General features: G+C 40.1%; 1 protein-coding gene across 1 annotated transcript; it reads left to right on the forward strand.

The window, feature by feature from the left end:
* The first annotated feature begins 1,712 nt into the window (after nucleotides 1-1,712).
* On the forward strand, nucleotides 1,713-11,260 carry LOC115806386 (ADP-ribosyl cyclase/cyclic ADP-ribose hydrolase 1-like). Its single transcript, XM_030767061.1, has 5 exons — nucleotides 1,713-1,876; nucleotides 2,478-2,607; nucleotides 3,547-3,682; nucleotides 5,446-5,528; nucleotides 11,183-11,260. The coding sequence occupies exons 1-5, from the start codon at nucleotides 1,713-1,715 to the stop codon at nucleotides 11,258-11,260; spliced, it is 591 nt and encodes a 196-aa protein (XP_030622921.1).
* The last annotated feature ends 7,205 nt before the right edge of the window (nucleotides 11,261-18,465 follow it).

Consider the following 18,465-nt stretch of genomic DNA (forward strand, 5'->3'; position numbering starts at 1 on the left):
GGGTGAGGGGAGTGGGTGAACAGCGTTTTCCCCTCTCATAAACATCCACGGCTGCAGTGCCCCTGGGCAAGGCACTTAACCCCCAACTGCCCCCTGGGCACAGGCGTGCTGTCCACTGCTCCTGCTCCGGGTGTGTGTACTCACTACCGGTGTGTGTAATATGAGTTAAATGCAGAGGTTAAATTCACCACTCACGGCTCACACTGTGTGTGTGTGATCACAGAGATTCTAAATTCTAAATTCTAACAATTGTTCCTGTGAAGTCCAATAATGGTCTCTGATGGAGAGCCACTCAAGTTACATCACAAATATTCAGCTGGACCTATTTCTGGGCTGTGACTGTTCCAATCAGAGATACCTGTGGGGGGTTTTTTGTTTGTTTGTTTTTTTCTCAAGCACATCGGTCTATTGGCTGTGTGTCTTGGATCATTGTCACTGAGTGGTTTGCATCTGTGCTGTCGTCAGCTTTCTCACAGAGGCCAACAGGAGTCTCTGTGTCTAATTTCCCTCACTTTTCCTTATGTCCCGAGAATCACCCCCCCACCACCTCCTCAGGAGACATGTCCTCATAACATGATGCTGGAAACAAGATGTTTTGGGGGAAGATGCTGCTAAAGGGGGGGGGGGGGGCTGAGTGCTGTTCCTATAGCGACAGAAACCTTGTTCTCTGTACTGTAAAGATTAAATCTCTGTGATTACACACACTGTGAGCAGTGCATTTGATCTATACCTTTAATCCATCCTTGCCCACACCAGTAGAGAGCACACACAACCACTAGGTGCAGGAGCAGTGGACAGCCTGCCTGCACCCAGGGGTGGAGTTTTTCCTGCTGGTCCTGGGAATCAAACCAGCAAACTTTTGGGCACAAGCCTGATTCTCTAACCCTCAGGCCACAGCTGCCCTGTGTCAGTGGTGTCATAACCTGTATCTTAGTAACATTCAGTTTTCTTTTCTTCTCCTTTTTTTTTATCATACATCTGCGCTGAAAGAAAAATCATGATTACAGTTTATGTCCAGTGGTGTTAAATACTAGTTTGGGTCCAGTCGTTGTTACACATATCCAGAGTCCTTATGATGCCTCTCTGCAATAAAAAAAAAGTTTTACTTGAATAAATGAGTCTCAGATCTTTTTTTTTTTTTTTTTTAGCAAGTTTGGCAGTGTGGAGCTTGGCAACCTGAACCCAAGGATGGTCAGTTACACTAACCCCAAAGTGGTGCCAAACTTGGAGAGACTGTTTGTGTAAAAGAGTTATGATCACATCTGTGTTTGTGTTTGTGTGTATGCATCCGGAGACAATCCACACAGAAAGGACTTCGGACGGTCGGGACCTGGGACAGTTTGTATTCAAAACCAGGACCTTCTTGCTGTGAAGCAACAGTGCTAACCACTGAGCCACCGTGAAGCCACTGACCCTGTGTCAACCTACACATGAAAAATAAAACTGAAACTGAAACCAAACTGAACCGAAACTCAGCTGAGTAGAATGAAGCGAGCTACAGTTCACGTGACCTTGAGATACCTTGTGTACCGCTACGACAAGCTTTCGTCCGCCAGTACAGAGCAGTTTAAAAAGTTGCTTGACAAACTTCCTGGCTTCTCGTCCTTCCTTTATAAACGACCGTCCTCCCCACACTTTTCACTCACACAGATGAGCCCCTGATAGGTTCTTCACTGGTCACAGTCATTTCATCCAAGCAAAGCAGAGCAACAATGTCTGGTGAGGAGAGCGAGTGTGTTTCGCGAAAAACACGAGGAGGTCTTTCCATAGTTAATTATTTGGTTCTTATCTGTGCCCTGGTTCTATGGATAAGCTCACAACACACATTATCGAAAGATATCAAAACGGAAGTTTTACAGAGATGTGAAAAATACAAAAAATTGCACCCTGAAGTGTCGAGGTAAGACTGAAGTAACAGGTATGGGAGATGACATTTTAGATGTCAGGATTTTTATCCATTTCTTAATGTCTGTTTAATTTCATAGTTTTCTATCATATGAACATTTGTTTAACTGTAATATAGAGCAAATGAGAAAGAGATGGATAAAGATATTTCTTGCTGCATTGTCATATGTCTGAAATACTAATGAGTTCTTTAAAAACCTCTTTCTCAATCAATCGTGCAGACGTATGAAGACTGTAATGTAGTGATACTTTTACGATTGATTTTGGCTGACATATTTGGAAAGTCATTCTAACGTTTAACTAAAAAGCATTTAAAAAAGGCTTATCGCAGAAAACGTTAAAAAAGCCCGGTTAATCGTTAAGAAGTGGTAAAAACATCGCACTTGGAATTTGTGATTGCTGGTTGACACGTGTAGTATTGACAGGTGTTCTCTGTTGGCAGTAGCAGTAGGAATCCTTTATAAACGTTGATAACTGTATAAATAGCAGGCTGATGGTGACGGCAGTATTACTGGTGTGTTGGACGCTTTGGATAACTTGCTTAATGACAAGTTGTCGGGGGTTGATTGCAGCGAGAATGACTGTCAGAAGATTTGGACCGCGTTTGAGCAAGCTTATGTGGGGAGGGATACGTGTGATGTCCCAGTGGAGAACTATGACACTCTCATAGACACAGTCAAGCAAGAAATTCAGTGCGACAAGGTAAGACTTTCACTTTCTGTATACACTGCCTGGCCAAAAAAAAAGTTGCACACTCTAATATTTCATTGCCCCGCCTTTAGCTTTGATTACGGCGTACATTCGCCGAAGCATTGTTTTTACAACCTTATGCAACGTCACAACATTTATTTCCACACTGAGCTGCATTCATTTTTAGCCGCGATCTTGTTGACTACGGGAGAGTCAAACCACTCCGTAAGGTCTTCTCTAGCACATCCCAAAGACTTTCAGAGGAACTAAGGTCAGGACTCTGTGGTGGCCAGTTCAAACGTGAAAATGAATCCTCGTGCTCTCTGAACCATTCTTTTGCAATTTGAGCCTGATAAATCTTTGTATTGTCGTTGTGGAATATGCCCGTGCCATTACGGAAGAAAAAATCAATTGATGGAGTAACCTGGTCATCCAGTATATTAAGGTACTGACTTAATTTTGTTGCCACGTAACGTTGCTAGACCTGACCGACTGGAGCAACCCAAGACCGTAACAATGACCCTGTAGGCTCAAAATCCAAATGGCGATTTTTTTTTCGGCCAGGGAGTGTATTTCCCTCTTTCTCTCGTTCTGTGTCCCCAAGTATCTAGCTATCTAACTAACGCATGAATATTTGTGAATAATCTTTTTTGTTGCCAGTCATCCATCAATAGTGCTTCAAATGTCAGTTCTGTCTATTCACTTGGTAATATTTGTCAGTGTTGATTCGGGTGGAAGTGATTTGTGGAAATGCAGAGGACTACTGTAGCCATGCAGTTTACACACCTGATCCAAACAACTCACTATACCCTGTTAAACAAGCAAACAAACAAACAAACAAAAAAACCAACTGACTCTTTTCCACGGGAAGAGGGAAGAGACTTATCTCTTTATCACATGTTTGAGTTTTTTGCCTTAAAGTCCTTGTGTGTTGTTACTCTGTTTGGACAGACATTGTTCTGGAGCAAGTCTAAGGACCTGGCACATGCCTTCACAAAGAAGAGGAAGTGCAAGATGACTCTAGAGGATACACTGCTTGGATACATGCTGGATGGACTCACATGGTGCAGCAAACCAGGCAGCGAAGGTATATATATATATATGTGTGTGTGTGTGTTCAGGAAAGCACAAATACTGCGATGGAAACAGATATTTCTTGTACTTGAGGTTGCTCATTATTATTCTGGGGGGAGGGCGGAGGGGGGGGGGGTACAAAACATGATTGACATGTCTGTGCGTAAGCCATTGTTTCTTCAAATCGAGTCATATCATTGTCAATGGCCACAGGATAAAAATGCCCTTTCGGAGCCAGGCTGTGGGAGCTAGCAAGACTAAAGCCTGGTGTGGCAGCTGGTTTACCCCTGAAACCATATACATCAAGATTAAGCTTAGAACCTGAAGTTTTTAGCTGTATGTGTTCATTTCCTCCATTAAGAAAATTATAAAAGAAAAAACAAAACAAAAAAAACCAAACAACAAAAAAAAAACAGTCACAAGTCGTTTCATTTACTACACATTATTGAAAAGTGATGGCTATATTCTGTAGCTGCCCCCACCAAGTTGCCGCAAATTACTGTAAAAGAGTGATTCACACTTCCCTAGAGAACTGCAATAACATTAACACATCAAGAATCACGAACCTAGCATCACTGGAATTTAAGATTATTCCCTTCACCTGAGGGATAAATAGTTTCTATTTCAAATGCAAGACAATCTATAGATTTAAAAAACATTTTTTCGGTCTGTAAATGCCCCCCTCCCCATACGTAACATATAGCCTAAATATATAGGTGTGTGTGTATATACACACACATATATATATATATATATATATATATATATATATATATATATATATATTAGGCATGTACCCAAATCCGAAAACGTTATTCGGGAGAGCACAAATAATGTGATGGAAACAGATATTTTTTCTACCCAAAGTTGCGCATATCATTCGGGAAAGAAACATGACTGACATGTCTATGCGTCAGCCATTGTGTTTCTTCTGTTTGCAACAGTCTGATTTCACTAACTAGTCGTTTCATTTACTACACATTAGGGCTGTACAATTTGTCTTTTCGATTAATCGTTCTTTAAAATTCGCGCGTAAATTCTGGTCTGTAAAACTTATTGCTCTATCGGATAATATGCATGTTTTAGGAATTTTTTTAAGAGTTTTTTAGGTTCATTTCCATAATGGTTAAACATAGCTAGAGAATTTGATAGATGGACTTTGGCATAACTGAAAACCAAACAAAATGTTAGCTTGTGGTTTACTTAAGTTTTGGAGATAGATCGCGCGTTATCTCTCCAGCCGGTCAGCTGTGTTTACGTAAAAATGATACGAAATTGCAAGCTACTAATCCAATTAACCTATTTGTTTTTTATTTTCAGGGCATATTTTAATTTGCATTGAAGACCGACTTCCATAGCACAAATTCACGATGGCAAAAAGAGTTATGCAAATTCGGCAGTTTTTGAACATTTTAAACAGATGGGAATATTATCTGTGTCATTGTGTTGTAGAACATGATGATGGTGAAAAACTACGTGATGCAAAAATCAGTAGTAGTGATGAAATGCATTGTATGTTGTGTGCTCTCAGTCAATGCAGGACATATAATTAGTCTAATTACAAATAGAGGAGTCGGAGTCGGAGACAGTGGTACCATAAATTGAGGAGTTGGAGTCGAAGGTTTAGTGTACCAACTCCACAGCCCTAGAACTTCCCATGTAAAAGAAAAAAAGTCAAATATACGAGAGTGTCAGTCTTCTTGTATATCTCAATATGTAGAGAAAAAAACCTGGCACCCCCCCCCCCCCTTACTAACACTTTTTTACCCTCCTCAGAGACATTAAACTGTGGGTGTCCTGAGTGGACTAAGTGTGGAAATAATCCAGTGAGTTCCTTCTGGAAACGAGCCTCTGCCAACGTAAGTAACTGTTTCCCATCAGACCCTCTCCTTATACTGGACTCAGGCAGCCTCAGAGGCAGCAAAACTGGTAAAAAAAATCATTTAAGCTCTAATACTACTAAAACAACAAAGAGATCTGTAAGCCTACAGACTTTAAACATCAGAGCATGTTTACCAATGTCACTGAGATCTTGTTGGCGTAAGTGGAAGCCCAGTCACTGTGGTGTCCTGCATTCACTGACTATACAGGACAGAGGACAGTCCCTGACTGCCAGTCATGCATCAGTAGAGCTTTGTTTTGGTCACCATGGCAATGACTCTTAGCTCTCTCCTTTGCCCACACTGGAAGTGTGCGAAGGTAGTTTTGGTTAGTTCTCTTGTACATGTTGGTTTAAATACGTATATATTACATTTTTTGTAGCTCTAAAAATCTGTAAATAGAGATTTGTAGAATGTGGTCCACATTATTTGTCCACTTTTCCATGTGTTCAGTCGTTAATATTTGTTGTTCCTGTTACTGAGGGTGTTGTTAGTGTAGGTGCAATTGCAATCCTAACACAGAGACACCAAAAGATGTAGGTGTGGTAGGATCTATAAATCAGTCTCATAAATCAGTCTCATAAAATGTATTAACCATTAATTTCGATGTTCAATATTTTATTAATTAAACAACTAAGATTAATGGGATAAGCTAGCTGTAACACTGTGCTACAGTCTTAGAGAGTATTGCAGTACTAATGTATTGCAATTACACTACTAAACCCATAACACTCATGAACAACCAGGTTGAAGGTAATTGGGAGTGCTTTGATGGCAGAGGTTGGCATTCAGTAGATACTGCGGCAGAAACAGACAGGACAACAGTTTATTTCAATGATACTATTTATTAACATAATCAATACTACTTGGCAAACCAATACTGATATGGTACAATCAATAATCAGCAGCAAATAGAATGATCAACGGGTAACAAAATGGTGATGAGTCTATGTACAGGCATTCAGTGTAGAACTGAATGGGTGTTAGACCAGAGATGAGTGAGTGTGTGTGTGTGTGTGTGTGTGTATGTGTGTGTGTGTGAGAGAGCGAGAGAGAGAGAGTGCGTGCGTGTATGTGGGCGTGTGCCCAGCTGCGCACTGAAGAGAGAGGGAGGAGTTCTTTGGAGAGAGGCTCTGCGCAGGCGCACAGAAGAGAGGAGGAGGAGCGAGGGAGAGAGGCTGTGCGCATGTGTACAGCAAGAGATATGCGTGGTATGAGGATTTAGTGCGCAAGCGTGTGTGCTGGGCACCAACTAGAGTGGGGGTGGCAACGAGAATCGCATGTGTGCGAGAGACCAAAGAATGTGTAACTTGAGAGCTAGTCTCAAGTAAGTAGGCCCTAAACTCAACAACTCTACCCAACCCTTAAGTCACGCTGCAATCCCAATGTTGGAGGTGTGCAATCAGAAAAAGGGAGTTAGAGAGAGAGAGAACGCATGCCCGATCTATCCTTCACAAGAAAATAATAAACGGCAAAAAAACGCATCGTACATGAAATACAGCGTGTACATTAAAATCATAAAAGAATTCAAATGATAACACTTTCTTCACGTTAACTGCGTATGATCTTAATACTAAAGTATGCCCAGATGCCAGCCTTACTTTGAATAGCTCATTGCGTGGCGACCGAAGGTGCGTCTTTGGTAGTCTGATGAGCAGTGCGATTCGCAGGTCCAGAGAGAAGTTCCTTTCCTTGTCACTTGAAGATCTTCGGGGCTCCGTTACTCGTCCGATGATCTTTAAGGGTTCTCGATTTAGTTCGTCGACATTTAAAGAAGTAGAAAGGGATCCGGTCGCCTTTTCTTCCGTCGATTACTGTGTGCGTTACAGTGTAACTAGCCGGTAGAAGTTAAAGTTGCAACTGCGCGAGAGAAAGTAAATTAAACTTTGGTTGTACAAATGTCTCGCTTCTTTGTTACGCTGTCCTTTTCTTCGGCAGAGAAAAGAGACACCCGCTGAGTTGCAGCATTGCGGGGCTGGAAAGAGGTGGAAAAGAACGGAAAAGAAAAAAAGAGTTTGGAATTTTCCGCGGTTTTATGGCGAAAATTGCGTCATCACTGTATCTGCTCAATGCTGTAACCAATACCGTTACAGTGAAACCTGAGAAGATGGGTACAGATTACCCATGCGGTCAATCAGGGAATTATGGGTAATATGGTTTACGGACCTGACGACCCCCTACATTAGTGAAAACAGCCGTGGTCTGTTACAACGACTACAGCATTTCCACCTCTGATTTAAAGAACTCACAGCACTGTCTTACACAAACCTATGCAGGCACATTGTGTTGAAAGAGAAGAGACCTTGTAGAATAATTTAGACCCCAGTGATGAGTGAAGATGGAACTAGTCAGACCAGACAACTATCTGAACACTGTTTAGTACAAACGCCTGTGAGAGAAAGTGCCACACTGCAGAAGCCAAACAAGGTAGGAGATAAAAAAAAACAATTCATTTCACACAGCACGCTAAACATTTCATGTGTCCCTAGAGATTGAGCACTCCAGAAATCCAAATCAACATCAAGAAACGGGCAAAGATTTGAACACAGAAATAGGTATATGAAGGCAATCCAGGAATTATAAAGAGCAGTCTAGGAAAGTTTGGTACACAAGGAAAACACACAGAATCAGAGTAATATGGCCCTGTGCACTCTAGTATTTATACAGGGGACTGTATAAATACTAGAGTGTATAAATATATGCATATACACAGTGTATATACTGTATGTTCACAGGAAGAAGTTTAGTAGTTGAATGAAACAGGTAAACGTGATAATTAGTTAGTTAGATTTATTGTCCCGGAGGGAAATTATTTTCCACAGCACTGTACACGAGGGAGAATCAACATCACGCTATCAACATCACACTGTACACACATAGGTAACACAGGTGCTTGTGCACATAGGTAAACATAGATGCATACACACTAACTTGTAGACAGGATTCCTTAGTTCCTTCTGAGAGTCATTCTGTTTAGGGCTGCTATGGCAGGGGGAACCAAAACGAGCCCTTTTGCACCTCAGGGACCTGTACCCACGCCCAGAGGGCAGTGCAGTGAAGTGGCAGTTGAGTGGGTGTGTGGTGTCCTGTGCTGTTGTGATTGTGATACGTGTGATGGCCCTACTATCGAGCTCTGAGAGGTTGGGTGTGGGGAGGCCTATTATCTTGGCAGCAATATTAGTAATACGTGTGTGAATTTGGCAGGAGTTTGTTACAGAGAGCATGTTAAAGAAACAGGTGGAAGAGTAGAGCAGGATGGGTTGGACAATACTCTGGTATAGCAGTAGGAGGAGATGGGGGGGCGACATTGAGTCCTTTGAGTTTACGAAAAACTGATGTTTGAGACAGACAAACAAGAAAAAAACAAAAACAAAGAAATTAAGGACCGACCTGGAATTTATCAGTGAAAACATCCAAGGTTGTTTTTTTTTTTTAACAAACGTAATTTTATTTATTCATTTATTTATTTAGAGAAAGATCGGTACATAATACTACTAATAATAATAATACTAATACTAATAATACTACTACTACTAATAGTAATACTAATGCTAATATTACTACTACTAATAATAATAATACAAGTTTATTTTGAGCCTAATATCACTGTTTAGTCTCAGAGGGCTTTACATGTCTATAACAAAGTCAAATCAACATGATATTATCCATAAGTTAAAGGAGATAGATAAGTCTTTAGTCTGGTTTTAAAGGTATAAAGAGAGTTTGCCTCCATAATTTCTGTAGGTAAACCATTCCAGAGAAAGGGAGAGCGGTAGGAAAAGGCTCAGTTGCCAGCAGACTTCTTTTTAACTTCTCTTGGAAAGACTAATAGCCCAGAATCTTGAGAGTATAGGGTGCAAGGGGTCTATAGGGTGTAATTAAGTCAGATTGGTAGGCCAACACAAGCCCATGTAAAAGAGGACCTTAAAATCTGCCCTTGCATGAATTGGGAGCCAATGAAGAGAGGCCAAGACAGGTGTAATGTGGTCAGTCTTTCTTGTTCTGGTCAGGATTGTGGCAGCAGCATTCTTTTCCAGCTGAAGACTTTTGAGATATAGTGGTAGGCAGGCAGAGGTAGACATTACACAGACAACAGTAAACATTAGAGAACTGGCATGGGTTAAGTTTCCACAAGAAAGGCTGTACAACCATACAAAGGTGTCTCTACTCAAATTGACCACAAGGTGGCACTCCAACATCACATGTTACCATAATACAAGTAGCAAAATGGAAGATTATCATTACACAAAAATGGGAACATTTGTAATAATACAATCCAACAAACTAGCAACGTTAATGCCCATAGAGTATAAGCTTAAACTGTATTATTTACATGGTGCAACATACTTAGTGGGTGACATAAACGCGTGCACACATTAATGGGGCATAGATGAATAGACAAATATTCACATGCCCAAGACCTAACAGTTGATTATTTATGGTACGAAATGAGAATGAGGTATGAAGGCATTACCGTAATGTTAGAGCGCCAATAATAAATTATCTAGTGGCTTACATCGCTGTTCTTATTATTTAGCTGACAAGGCGTGGGCATGGGCTAGTAAACAAGAATAACTACAAAAGAATGCAACCAAAGGCTTAACTTAAAACATGCAACCAAAGGCTTAACTTAAAACAACGTTCGCAAGGCGAACAAACTACACAGAAAATACCTGGGGAACACTATACATATTATTCAACTGTATACATCATGGAAGCACTTCCATTGCATGTATGCAAACCATGGGGGAATACAGATAACAATACAGGACAATTCGAACTTGCAAACTCAGTGTTATGCAACAAGTGTATCAACTAGCTTATATCATCGTGAGCAATTATGGAATGCAACTGAAAAATGGAGTGATAAATTGTCAGTTGATTTCATAAACTCCACTGACATTTATCATTTATAGCAAGTAATTTTTGTTACTTCCGCCCAAAATGTCAATCACAAACCACGAGTTTTTGGCTCTCATTTTGAAGGGAACTGAGGACTCCTTCAAAATGCCACTTCTCAGAAGCTGAAGGGATCAGTGGGCGTGGTTTGTGACTTGACATGTTATTTGACTCTACACAGTGAGAACAACAGTGCTACACACTTCGCTCCTGCAGAGTTAACATGGATCCAGTTTAAGACTTTAAGAGCAAAAAATGTGCCCTGTTTAATTCTGTAGAAGCTCATTTAGCATAGATGATTTTACTCTGTAAGGCAAAGTTAATATAACTCATACGAGACTAAAACGTCATATCAAATTTTGCAACATTAAAATGTCCATGAACTGCATGTCCATTAACATATTTATGATGAATTTTAATTTGTTTAATTATTTTATTTTTAATCAATAACTTCAACAATGAAACTAACAGTTACAAGAATGAGCATTTTATTTTTCTTTATGACAAATGGTAAAAGCGTCTTCAAATCAGGCCCGGTCCTGTTCCTCTCTCACAGTGTATCTGTATGATAAAATATTGTCTTGTCATGTCTGTCTGTGGTGATGGATGCAGTTTCAGGCCTGGTGTTTCATAAGGCTGCTTTGTTACAGTGTCTGTAGTGAAAGGAGTCATGCACATCATACTGAACTGATTCATATTGAACTCAGTTGAATTTCATTCACTCCTCTGTGCAGTTTGCAGCGTCTACATGTGGCCACGCGTCTGTTCTTCTGAATGCATCCGCTAAACCTCCATACGATCCAGACAGGTAAAACACTGGGCACATTTCTACATATGTCTTTGTCATAACTGGTCATTCTGACATGATATAATCATGGGAATAAGTGTTTTAATATTCTCACTGTACCTTTAACACTATCTTCTTTCACATCAGCATTTTCAGAAGTGTTGAGGTGAAGAACTTTAAGCACAGTACAGTTAAAAGGCTGACAGCTTATTTGGTTACTGATGAGAAAGACAAGTACTGGTAAGTATTTTCTCCACAGAAATGAGGAATCTTCTCTCCCTGTCACTCCATCCTTTCCTCTCTTTGTACAGTTGTGTGTGTCTGTGCACACAATTGCATGCATGCTTGTGTTTCAGTGCATAATTTTTGTAGCTTATCAAACAAACAAACAGATTGTTTGTTTATCTGCTCTCTCACGCTGTCATATGATGGTTCAGAGGAGTGGAGAGGAAACTTGGAATTCAGGTTAAATAAAAGGTCTGTTGCGTTCCGGAACACTCAGTTGGAATACAACAGAATTCTTTGGAACACAGTAGACCTTCCACGTTCAATCTGAATGAAAGATCTCCACTCTTGTGGAGCATTCAGTTTGCTGTGGTGATGAGTCAGTGTTGGCTGTAGAAATACTGTAGCTGTGCTGATCAGTTCTTTGGTGTTGGTGGAGACAGGACTTATGTGTGGAACTGAAGAGCAGATCTTAACTCTCTGTTACCATTGGTTACCTCAGTCACCAACAGACCACACCTAATGGAATGAAAAGTCTGGGTTTGGAAATATTGAGAAATATAGCTGAATATAGCTGAAACTTAACATAAGCATATTTTGCTGAATGTATAAATATGAACAAATCCATAGATTTGTGCAAAAAGATTTCACAGAGCGATAAAACTCCATTCTAATGTCTTCTTACCTTTGTTTTAATTTGCAGGATGACCTGCAATGATGAATCTTTAGAGACACTGAGGGATGACCTGCCACCAATAGTGGAATTCAGCTGCAAAGAAATTCGGTTGTAAGTAAACGGAATGTGTGTGATATGAGTTTGTGGTGTGTGTGTGTGTGTGTGTGTGGTTTGTGTGTGTGTCTGTGTATGTGTGTGTGTGTGCGTGAGATAGAGAGTGAGAGAGAGATAATGACAGAGAAACATAGAAAGAACAAGAGAGAGAGAGAGAGAGAAAGAGAGACTGTATGTTTTAGTTCTCATGAACTCTTCAATCCCTATAGGTCTGATCTTCAGATGTGCGTCTCAGACCTGGATAAACCTTGTCTTGACTGCCACTGAACTTGTCCAATCAGCACCAAGAGAAACCAGGCATCCACCACGACTCACCCAATCAGATAAACCCTCTGAAGATCTTAGCCAGTTATTAATTATTATCAGTACTTAATGTGAATGATCTTGATTCTCAGGTGCCACTAAGGTGTTTGGGGCTCTTGTTTAAGGCCTTAAGTGAGTATATTTATAATAACTGTATGTATATGACTTTATTGGGTTGGTATAATTCCCAGTTCAGCCCCCAAACTATGCAACGAGTTCCCTCCGCATGTAAGGCTGGCCCCTACACTGCCTGTTTTTAAGTCCCATCTTAAAACATATCTTTATTCCCTGGGTTTTAACCCAGTATGAAAATTGCTTCTTCTTTGGTTGGTCTTATTGATCTTTTTTTTGTTTTTGTTTTTTAAACTGGTCTCTGTGCTCTTATTGTGATTCATGCTATTTTGGTTATACAGCACTTTGGTCATCTGCTGTTGTTTTTAAATGTGCTTTATAAATAAACCTGACTTGACTTGACTTGACTTGACTTGACTTGACTTGACCTCCGTGACAGAGTGACAAGTTAAGACTAATGATTAGTCACCACTGGTCTGAATGTAACGTTTACCTTGGTGACCTGCACATTATTCTGCACTGTAGATAAGAGACACATTATTAGGAGAAGGAAGAAAATTGATTAAAACAACACATATCTAAAAGAAGGATTAAAGGTTTAGGAGCATAGATTTTTGACTCTAGATTACATTGATGTGCTGTTGATAGATTTCATTAATGAAACGTGTTTAGATTATCGTTCCTTACTAAGCCTGTCTCACACATGTAATATAGTGTATGTTACTCATTTACAGGCCTTCTGAAAAGTGCCAGTCTATGTATTCTCAGGTCTTAAGACGAGGGCCTTAGCATTGGATACCGAGAAAGACATTGTCACACTCAGCTCTGTATTGGCTCTCGTTTATCAAAATCAGTCAGTTTGTCTAATTGTCATGTTTACACTTAGAACACACAACAGGGAAATATACGTAGGTTACACTCATCTCAGACATGTTCATCTACTCTAATAACAGCAGAACTTTTGGAAAACTCTCCAGTGTTGTTGCTGCAGCTTGAGGACCAGAGTACAAACGCTTCAAATCCCTGTCTGTATGCTGACCAGCCGGTTTCAACAGACTAAACTGAAGTGCTTTGACAGTTTTATGATCGTGGGTGGTTTACGATTTTTTATTTTTTCAACTCATTGCCAAGGAACTTCTAACTGCAAGTCTTATGCAAATACAATCCTGTGAAACTAAGTCTATGTGACATATTCTTTTGCACCTACATAAGCATTTATTTTATTTTTTAATAAAAATTTCTACTTAAAGTGAAGTGCTGTGCTTACGAATTCTGCGTGAATTTGTTCCCTTTTTAGTTCACATCAAAATCCATGGTCACACACATACGCGCGCGCGCAATGGGAATTTGCTAATTGCTAAACAAGCTGAGTCATACTTCAGTAATTCAGGGTTGAATATTGAAAAATAAGCTCATCATAAAATCCCCTCTCTTACTTTCCGGACAAAAGAATGTGTCACAGTCTGTTTTGTGCAGAAGAGGGGAAAGGAAAAGAGACAGAATAGTATGATTCGGTGCAATGACACACCTGCAATCTTCCCAATCAACAGGAGAAGACACTCAGGTACGCTTTCAAGTTCCAAATGAAGGAGCTTTCAGAATGAAAGAAATCAGTTGAAGACGTGGGGAAAAAAGTGTGCGTTCCTCTGTTTTGGATGTAGCTCTCGTGTAATTTTGAGAATTATCATCACAGATGGCAATGAAGTGCCTCATCGTTTACCAATATCGCTCATTCAGCGCAATTCCAAAAACATTTCAGCTGAGATGACGCTCTAGTTTTGAGTTGCGCCCTCGCCTCCCACTGTCCGTCAACCTTTGTCCCACCTCCTCAACACGTGCGTTTTAAGGGAATCCCTCAAACAAGTGGGCTGTCATGCCCATGAATTTTACACAGCAAAATTCTCAAAGTAGATTTTCCGGTGTTAGGCAAAAGTGTTGAATATAGAGTTGAACTGACACTGTAAAAACATGATTTAACACTAAAGGAATCAATTGCAAAAGAGAGTTGGTGTCATTGGGAAGTGTTGGAGATTCAACTCGTACTACAGAGTTATGAAACCAGTGTGAGGGAGGAATGAAAATGAGTGAAGACAGAGAGACATGTGTGTAGACTGTGATTAAACTATGTGTGTTCAATGAGTGAGTAAAGTGTGTGTAGACTGTGATTAAACTATGTGGGTTAAATGAGTAAAGTGTGTGTAGACTGTGATCAAACTCTGTGGGTTTAATGAGTAAAGTGTGTGTAGACTGTGATTAAACTATGTGGGTTAAATGAGTAAAGTGTGTGTAGACTGTGATTAAACTATGTGGGTTAAATGAGTAAAGAGTGTGTAGACTGTGATTAAACTATGTGGGTTTAATGAGTAAAGTGTGTGTAGACTGTGATTAAACTATGTGGGTTAAATGAGTAAAGTGTGTGTAGACTGTGATTAAACTATGTGGGTTTAATGAGTAAAGTGTGTGTAGACTGTGATTAAACAATGTGGGTTAAATGAGTAAAGTGTGTGAAGACTGTGATTAAACTATGTGGGGTCAAAGAAATGTGAGTGAAATGTGAACTCTCCTCGATTAGCTCATAGACATGAAGAAGAGACTGAGTATGACTGAGTGCAGATGGACAGAACAGGTGAAAGAGAAGGAAAGAGGGAGGAGACAGAGAAAAGATGAAGAGGAGTCATCATCACAGACAGAATCTCCTGTGGAGAGGGAGCAGGTGACTAAACTCTAACACTGACTTTACCAATACGAACTTTACCAATACTAACTTTATTAATACTTACTTTACCAGTGCTGACTTTATTAGTACTAGCTTTACTAATACTACCAGTACAGACTTTACTAATACTAACTTTACCAATACTACCTCTATTAATACTATTTTACTAATACTATTAATATTAACATTGACCCATCTCTTGTACTACAGTATACCTCTGTATACAGTATCTTCCATACTGTATACTTCTGTATACCTCTATACTGTATAACTGTACCAATACTAACTTTATTAATACTACTTTACTAATACTAACAATATTAACTTTATCAACACTAACTTTACTAATACCACCAATAGTAACTTTACCAATACGAACTTCAGCAATACTAATTTTATTAATGCTACTTTACTAATGTTACCAATGTTACCAATATTAACTATACCAATACTGACTTCACTGAAATTAACTGTACGAATACTGCTACTACCAGTACTAACTTTACCAATACCAACTTTATTAATACTAACTTTAGAAATCCTAGCACTACTTTGTGTGGTAATTAGCTGATTTGTGATTGGTTTTGTGTGATTACAGGGGTGTGGTGGTAATCTCAGTTCAAAGCCACGGGAGACTGAGAAAGATGCAGATTGCCTGAGGCAGCAGTTCCACACTCTGACCAGGAGAGGGCAGAAGCAGATGGAGGAAATCAAACGACTCAACAAGAGAGAGCAAACAGTGTCAGGTCAAGACTGAGGTAAAGCCAACTGATTCATCATATTAGGAGATCAGATTTATAAAAGACACTATGCACAGAAATAAAGTTCTCTCAAACCATCCACACAAACATCAAAGACTAACAGACTAGGTTTTTTTTCACAGTTTGATTGACATCAAAGTCATCTGTTTAATGCAGCTCTCCCTATGGTTCTCCTCCAGGCCCTGAAGGAGGCGCAGGAGAGTCACCACACGGAGGAGACAGAGACCCTGCAGATCTGGAGGCATCAGGTAAACAGTGGTCGCAGAGCGGGAATGATGGGAGTTTAGTCCCCTTACTCGTGGGCGGGTCTTTTCTCCTGTGTGTGAGTTGTGATTGGCTGTTTGTGTGTCTGTCTCTGTCTGTCAGGCCCAGGTGTATAAGGAGGACTTCTTAAAGGAGAGGAGAGACAGGGAAAAGTTAAAGGGGAAATATACAGACCTGGAAAGGAGTTTCAGGAAAGTCTGCGGTGAACTGCACACGCTCAGAAAACAGGTACGTTTTCATCACATTACTGCACTGTGAACACAGCTGCATCTGTTAATCATGCATTTAGACACTGTGTGCGTGTGTCTGTGTGTGTGCATGTGAAAAGAGAGAGAGATTAAAGAAAGTATGATGCGGATGAAAATGCAGAGAGAGAACAGACTTTGTCTGTGCATGTATACACACAATCACAACAATAATATAGATGTGCTGTAAAATGATGAAAGGATGTGAAAGGATGATTGATCTGATATGTTCTTATCTGACTGTTTAAATCTGGGATTATTTTAGGTGACCTAGGCCAGTCCACCACCCTGTACCTGTCCACATCAGACTCCTCGACCTGCTAAAGCTGGCCTAAACCCTCCCCGTCAAAAATCTCCTCGCAACTGAACTATTTATCTAACTCAAAAGAGTGCCAATCACATAACCTAATCACATCCAGTTTTCATTTCGTTTTTTTTAACACACATCCCCTTTCAAAGAAAAACCATGATTACAGTTTATGTCCAGTGGTTACACAAATCTAGAGTCCTTGTGAGCCTTGTTCACAAAACATTTTTTTTTTAAATACATAAAATAATACATAAATTATCTGCCTCTTACCTAAACAAATGATCTGAGACTAGTCTGAAACGGTGAGTGTCTTAACATACAATTTGATTCAAAAGCAAAATTCAGAGAGAAGGTTCATCAGAACAGTCTTTGATTAGTGGTCTAATGTGTGGTTTAAACTCACCACGTCTTCTAGAGCCATGTTTGGTGTGGTACTGCCGAAACAGATAAACAGGTGTCGGGTTTGGAAAATTGCTTCCCCCTTCTCACTGTTTTTATCCTCTCCATTTTACCACATGACCCCAGGGAACTCCTCTCTTGTTCTCACAGTTAAGCGAACAGAGTAGTAGAGGGGGGGTGGGGGAACCCCCACATCACACACAAAAGTTAATAATAAGTTAAAGGTTTGGCACAGTCATGCTCTAACTGATAAGCAATACTGTAATTCTAACATCCAGGGGGTTGTATCTGTGATCCAGTCAAATGTCTGCTATAAACGGTTTGTCACATTCTCATTCTTCTTTGAACAGAGAACTAATTTGATCTTCTTCATGTATGCACTTGAAGATAGCCTGCATGCAAATGGAATTGGCTTCTATCTATGTAAGTATGTGCGATTTTTCCAGTCGTATAATAGCCTGTCTGTACATAACATAGTTTACAACTGCGAATGAATGTAAATTGTGTCAGTGGTGATTGCATTCATAATCACACTTGACAAATGTAATGGGGTAAACTTTCACGTGATAAAGCCACAGCCTATAATAAACCATGTGCGACTGGCGGGGGGAGGGTCTCTCCATTTCCACCATATTACGCACGGTAAAACATTTCATATATGTATATGGTGTTATATTTTATTGCATCTCATCCCATTTTTATTGAAATTTTTTTTTATCTTATATTCTAAATTTTATACGACCAGTGCGCTTGTTGCTGAGCTGACCTGTTTTTCTCACCCAACACATTTCATTGTACCATTGTACTGTTTTTTTCCCCCTCCATTTCCAGAGAATCCTACTCTCAGGGTTTCTACACTGGACCTGATCAAAATCTTGAAGACGAGAGGATTCTGCTGGACCTGCACGGACAAAGACGAATATGTATCTACCATAGCACTGGTCAGCAGGTGATTTGTTATTTTTTCAACAAAGCGGATGGCCCAGTGGCCTACAGGGGGAATCGCCCAATGGTCACTGACACTACTCTGTAGAGTTTACAGGGGGGTGGCAGTTTAACAAGGGGGATACATTTTGCTAACAACATGAGTGGCATAACCCCTCATCCCCCTACAAATCGCCAACTGGCACTACTGCTGATGCAAG

This window comes from Chanos chanos, chromosome 3 (assembly GCF_902362185.1).
Source record: "Chanos chanos chromosome 3, fChaCha1.1, whole genome shotgun sequence".
NCBI classification, from domain to species: domain Eukaryota; kingdom Metazoa; phylum Chordata; class Actinopteri; order Gonorynchiformes; family Chanidae; genus Chanos; species Chanos chanos.

Excerpts from the sequence above, each read along its gene's own strand:
- LOC115806386 (XM_030767061.1), top strand. The coding sequence starts at position 1,713 with ATGTCTGGTGAGGAGAGCGAGTGTGTTTCGCGAAAAACACGAGGAGGT. Across the intron at positions 3,683-5,445 it reads CAGCAAACCAGGCAGCGAAG|AGACATTAAACTGTGGGTGT; the intron begins GTATATATATAT and ends TACCCTCCTCAG. Across the intron at positions 5,529-11,182 it reads GGAAACGAGCCTCTGCCAAC|TTTGCAGCGTCTACATGTGG; the intron begins GTAAGTAACTGT and ends TCCTCTGTGCAG.